Below are 6,007 nucleotides of genomic sequence, written 5' to 3'. Positions count from 1 at the left end.
CCGCGTCCGCGTGGGCGCGTGCGGCGCAGGCTCCCAGCGTCTGCGCTCACACTGCGAACGGCAAACCAGCTTTCCACGAACGACGGCGTCCCACGTCCCGGTGGGAATCGAGGTTCCGTGACATTCTGACCTCGTGTCCAGAAACACGAGTGCGTCAGAACCCGACAAAAGCTCTCTGCGAATGTCCCCGAGCCGGCCTGCCAGACACGCGTTCGGCCCCAGCGCCACATCCCGTTCACGCCCTGAACTTGGGGTGGCACCGCGTCTTCTCAGAGGGACGACGGTCAAGACACTCTGGGGGTCAGGCTGGCAGTGACGTGGTGCTGTCGGCCGCCGAGTGCGGGGGCTCCGCCGTCTGCCGCGTCTGTGCCGCCCGCAAGGGCGCTGGGGTGGCCGACCTGAGTCCGGGGCGTCCTCGCATGCCGGGCTGGCCCCGAGGTTGGACAGAGAGCGAAGAAGGCACCGGGCCGTGTCGCTTGCGGCCCTTTGGTCAGTGAACTTGAGCTCCGTGGCTTCTGCTGCGTTGTCCGTCATCTCCGGGGTCAGGGGTCACCGCCACGGCTGGTCCAGGTGGGCCCGGCTTCATGAGCTCCCTGTCCTGCGGGACTCGAGCGTCCAAGGCGGCCGCCCCGGGGGGCACCAGCCCTGTCGCAGCCTCGGGGCGTCCCTAGGCCCCCTGCCCCCCGTCAGGCTTCTCGGCGAAAACATGGATTCCTGGCTGCTACGGGATGAACCTGTGTGTCCCCAAATTCTTACTCCAGAACCCTTGCCGTCGTGCGACGGTGTAAGAAGGTGGGGCCCCTGGGAGGTGACTGGGGCATGAGGGGGCCTGAGGAATGGGGATCCCAGAGAGTCCCTCCACCACGTGAGGACGCAGGGCGGCCCTCAGCAGCCCCGAGAACCATGAGAAACGGCGTCCGTTGCCTGAGACCCCGGTCTGTGGCGTCTGTCGCAGCAGCCCCGGCGCCCCCCACCGGCTTCTGGGGCGTGCGTGACCCCAGGCTGCACGGCTAAAGCCACAGGCAGGAGGCGGGCCCAGGAACAGCCCTTAGCGAGCGCTCGTGGCTGACCACACGCGCCTCGGGCGCCCGACCCGCGCAGTGAGGGGGCTCGGCCTCCGTGCCCCGGGGAGGCGACGGCCGTGTGCTCTGCGCTTCAGCTGACATGCGCCAGCAGGATGGTGCCCACGGCCCGAGGTGGCACACGGGGTCGCTGGGCCGTGGGGGCAGCCAGGTGCCAACGTCGCTGAGGACCCTCGGCCGTGACTGAGGCGTCGGAGCTGGGCACAGTCTCTCCGTGCACCGTCCCCCCGAGCATGACACTTGGCCGGGGAGGGTGGGCTGGGCAGCAGGGTCCAGCCAGGTCACCGCCAGGCGTCCCACGAGGGGTCGAGTGCCCGCCCCGCCTCCTCCCACGGAGCCAAGACACCCTCGGGTGACATTTGCTCACCCACCGGGAAACCACGGTCGAGGGACCAGTGACCTTCAGGAGCTGGGGTTAAGAACGAGCACATAGTAGGCTCTAATGACACACGTTCCCGCCACCGAGAACTGTCGCCAGCCAGTGGCACCGGAGCAGGGGTAGGGATGGCGGTGACAGAGGGGACCACGCTGTCACAGCCACATGAGGACCCAGAGCACAGCGGCCCTGGTGTGCGGGTTCCTGCCCTGCATGTCAGCTGCCTGGCATCTCGGGTCTGGTCCCCAGGCCACCGTTGTCGACGGCTCGAGACTGTGAGGACCCGGACTTACCAGGACCATGTGGCCGGTGGAGATGTCCATGCTGGGCGGAGCTGGCTCCTCGGACCAGGACGAGGTGCTGCCCCGTGCAGGGGGGCTGGGCGTCGGCCCGTCGCTGAGCTGCGAGGACACGCTGCTGACACGGGATGCCCGAGGGGCCTCCGGGCGCTCGGACGGGCGCGTGGCCATGCGCTGCCGGCACAGCTCCTGCGGGCAGGGACAGAGGCGTCAGTGCTGGGGCTCGCCACCCCTGCCCGTCCTGCGAGCCACGGTGCACCCTGCGGCCAGACACGTGTGCTGCGAGGGTCCACATGTCCACGCCGCAGACACGCACGCCATAGACACGCATGCCAGACACGTGCCAGACACGCACGCCAGACACGTGCCAGACACGCACGCCAGACACACACGCCACACATACATAGCGCACACACCGTCGCACACGTGGACTCGGGAAAGGGGCCCTGGCCGCGGGGGGGCCTGACCAGCACAGCCCTCGGTCAGCCTCGTGCGGCCCGCTGGGGCCCCCCACGTCCGCGTTAAAGCACGGGCCTTGGGGGGGCGGGGAGCCCCATTGAGGACTGAAACGCAGACGCGGCTGCCACTGTCGGGGGCTCAGGGAAAAGCCCATCCGGTTCTTTCCTCGCCCCGAAACAACAGCGAACATGAAAGCCCACTCGGGCGAAGGCTCGGGAGCACGCGGACAGGGAGACCCCCGTTAGCGGGAAGGGCTGCTCTTCTTGGCCGTCAGCTGGCGCCAAAGCTCCCAGTGGAGCGTCGCTCGGCCTCTGAGCGTCTCTGGCGAGACCCCCACACGCCACGGCGGGAGGAGGCGGCTGTGCTGGGCCTGCAGACCCCGCTCCGATGTGAGGCCGCCAGCTACCGTCACCCACCGCTCCCTCTGCCCCCGACGAGACGCCACCTGGAAGTGTCCTGATGGCTGCGACGCAGCCTCTCGCCCGGTGACACTGCCCCAGTCGCCAGGGCCGGCGGAACAAACAGCATCAGGGGAAAGTTCACGGAGGCTCCGAGCTGGAGCGGAGGGGCGTGGTGAGCCGCCGGTGCCCTGCGTCCCTCCGTCCCTCTCGGTGGCACCCAGGGGAGGCCATAGCGCCGTGTGCACCACCCGCAACCCCATCCGAGGCCCTCGGCTGCCAGTGCCACGGCCGAAGACGGCGGGCGTGACGCAGCCCCAGAGGGACTCACGCGAGCGCCCGCAGCAGGGTGACGGGCGCTGGCGGTGGGGACGACCGTGGGCCGCGCGGCCCAGGCGCGGAGCATCTCCCGGCCGCCCTTCCCGCCCCTGCAGGCTGCAGCTTACAGGCGCTTTTCACCGAGTTCGTTTAAAATCATACCCCAGTTTCCTCAAAATCTTCAAAGCCCAAAGAGGCTGGGACACGGGGCAAGGTCAGGGACGGGGCCGGCCTGGGAGCCGAGCACCCTCCCTCCCTCCCTGGGACGCACAGCGGTGTCCCTGCAGGCACGTCCGTGGTGCCACGCGGGACCCGCGTGCAAACACGCCCGCGTGGGCAAGGGAGCTCACACGTGTCCTCTGTGGGAGCTGCCGGAGGTTCGTTCACGAGAAGCAGGGCCCCAGGTGAGTGACGGACACCCCGGTGCCCGCGGTGGGGACAGGGTCCCCGAGGGCAGTGTGCGCGCTGGGCCCGCACCGCCAGACCGCACGCGGACCTGGGCAGGTCACGCGGTCTACGCCCCGGGGCTTCGCCTGCGTGTGGGGAGAGGGCCGCGTGGAGGTCTGTGCAGCCGCGGGGTCGAGCGGGATCCCCAGGGCAGAGCACGGTGCTCCCCGCGGAGGGGGCTCCGGGCCGTGGGGACCCCTGGGTGGGGGGCCCTCTGCAGCAGCTTCACAGACGACTGAGCGAGGGACATGGGGCCGTGACGACCCAGGGCTCTGCAGGGGCTTGGTGGGCGGGGTTCCCGGGGTGGGGGCCACTGTGCGGGGAGCCTGAGGGTCCCACAGCCCAGGACTCGCGAGATCCGGACGCGAGCGGATGGATGGTGCAGCACACGCGAAGCGGCCACAGCACGGCTGCCCTGGGCCCCGCGAACGGTGTCCCAGCTCCTCCGAGGGCAGTGAGGGGCCCAGACGCCGCCACGAGCTGCCCAGAACACGTGCCACCGCGCCATGAAGACTTGTCGTGACAGGACCCGGAAAACACCCGCGTCTCAGAGGGACCGAGGCCAGCGCCGTGACGAGACGGCTCCGGGACGCTCGCCGGCCACCCGGGCCCTGGCCTCCGCTTCCGCCGTGCGGCAGGACGGCGATGACCTCGCATCCCCTGGGAGGACCGAACGAGGTCGCCCCGGCTCCGAGAACGAGCCACTCACACCAGGTGACTGTCAGCTTCCGATTCGCTGATCCGACACCTGGGCCTGAGCACATACTGGTGTCACTGTGCCGGATGCCAGGGACAGACTCGGGGGCCCTGACCTCCCAGGGCACAGTCCCGCCCGGGGCCGAATGGTCACGAGAGAAAGCGATGATGTTAAGCCTTTCATGGGATCGGAGGGGATTGGTCAGGGTGACAGGTGACGCTGCAGATCTGCAGGCTGGGGAGCCAGGAGAGGTGACAGGGACCCTGGCCGGGAGCGGGGACGGGAAGGCAGGGAGGAGAGTGACTGTCCACGTCGTCCTGGCTGCCCGCTGCCAACGTTCGCGCCTTGAATCCTCGTCTGGCTGCCTCCCAGCACGCTGGTCCGACGTGGACAGCGAGGCCACCATCTGGCTGGGGACACTTGTCAGGCTGTGGCTCCTGCGGCGTGCGAGGGCCCCACAGGCTCCGTGTACATCCAGCGACGTGGCCACTGCGGCCGGGGGCTGCGAGCTCTGGCTTCCGTGGGACTGGCCCAGGGGCGAGAGGCTTCACAGTGCGCGTTGGGGCGTCTGTGGGCCGGGCTCCGGGGCGGTGTCCCCTGTGCCACTCCTGCGGCCCTGGGCTCCTTCTCTGCTGCCTCGGACCGCTGACCTGAGCTGTGCGGTCGGAGGGAACGTGGCCGGACAGGCTCATTCCAGGGCCTGGACCCCGGGTTAAGAGCTTCGGGAAGACGTTTCCGCCCTGCGTTCTGCGGACCGACCTGAGCTCAGCTCTCGGCCGCGAGCGTGTCACGGAGGCCGGCGCAAGGTTCCTGGCCCTCCCCCGGCCGGCCGCACGGTGCTGCCACATTCTTTGTTTTGAAAGTGCCATCTCTGCCCGACAGCCAATTGCAGTCCCCATGGTGACACACGAAGGTGCTACCCCCGACCTCGGGCGACGTCTGCACGAGGGGCCGGCCAGGAACATCCCCGGGGAGTGTGGCTGGCGGGTTCCGCGTTCGCCCCCACGAGGCAGGGCAGGGCCAGCCGCCAGACCTGCTCTTCTCGCCCTCCATTGATTTCTGGACTTATGTAGGGTCCGCGTCAGACAGGACGGGAAAGCCCCACCGGCGGCGGCGAACACCGCCATCTCCGGGAACCTCGTCCTGCAGTAACGTCCCGTTAGGTGAGTTTAAAAGGCGGAGCCGCGGCATCTACGAACGGCATTTTCCCTGAGCCAAGGATAACTGGCGATGCCAAGTGAACTACCCGGAGACGGGCCCGATGACGCGCGAAGGCTTCCTGGTTGCGACCCTGGGAAGGCGAGAATCAGTGCAGAACCTCGCTGGGCGAGATGACGGGGACCAGGGTGACAGAGCAGGGGCCGCGGGCCCATCCGCGACGCCGACCGACAGAGGCACCACTCAGTGACAGTGTCCTCCGAGCTCAGCAGCGCAGGGCGGGGGCCCCGAGCACGGAGGGACGTGGGCCAGCCGGTCTTCCCTCGGCTGGACGAGGAGGTGCGGGAAAGGGTCTCGTACGGTGTGTAAGCACCGGCATGACGGTGCCTTCACCCAAATGTGACCTCGCTTACGCTCCGGGACAGCGCTGTGCAACTCGAGTGACCTTGAGCGTTCGGCTTGCTGACCTTGAGTTTATACACAGCTACGACCCTCGCGGAGAGATCCACAGGAGCCCACAGCCACGAGGCCCACGACTGGCAAGGAACAGGAAAATGGACCCCGCGGTCACAGGCCCACACGTGGGGTCGGCCGGCAAGCCGCCTAATTCCCTTCGAGTGGCTTCTCGCTTGGGCCTCTCTCTGTTCACTGGGCAGGCTGGAGCACACAGGAGGCTGACTGTGGGCCGTGGCCCTCGCAGGCCTGGGGTGCCCCTCCTGACTGAGACCCACGCGGTCACAGCCGCACCCCAGTTCCTGAGTCGCTCCCATCGG

General features: G+C 68.7%; 1 protein-coding gene across 1 annotated transcript in view; it reads right to left on the bottom strand.

Moving 5' to 3' along the window:
• Positions 1–6,007, bottom strand: part of PTPRN2 (protein tyrosine phosphatase, receptor type N2) — a 299,480-nt gene that overhangs the window by 52,988 nt on the left and 240,485 nt on the right. Inside the window, exon 13 of the mRNA XM_025044908.1 lies at positions 1,752–1,946. Coding sequence (XP_024900676.1) covers positions 1,752–1,946 — 195 coding nt within the window. The remainder of the gene's footprint in view (positions 1–1,751; positions 1,947–6,007) is intronic.

This window comes from Pteropus alecto, unplaced genomic scaffold (genome assembly GCF_000325575.1).
Source record: "Pteropus alecto unplaced genomic scaffold, ASM32557v1 scaffold320, whole genome shotgun sequence".
In the NCBI taxonomy this organism is placed as follows: Eukaryota; Metazoa; Chordata; class Mammalia; order Chiroptera; family Pteropodidae; genus Pteropus; species Pteropus alecto.
The sequence above is the reverse complement of the archived record's forward strand: the minus strand, read 5'-3'. Positions and strand labels throughout refer to the sequence as shown.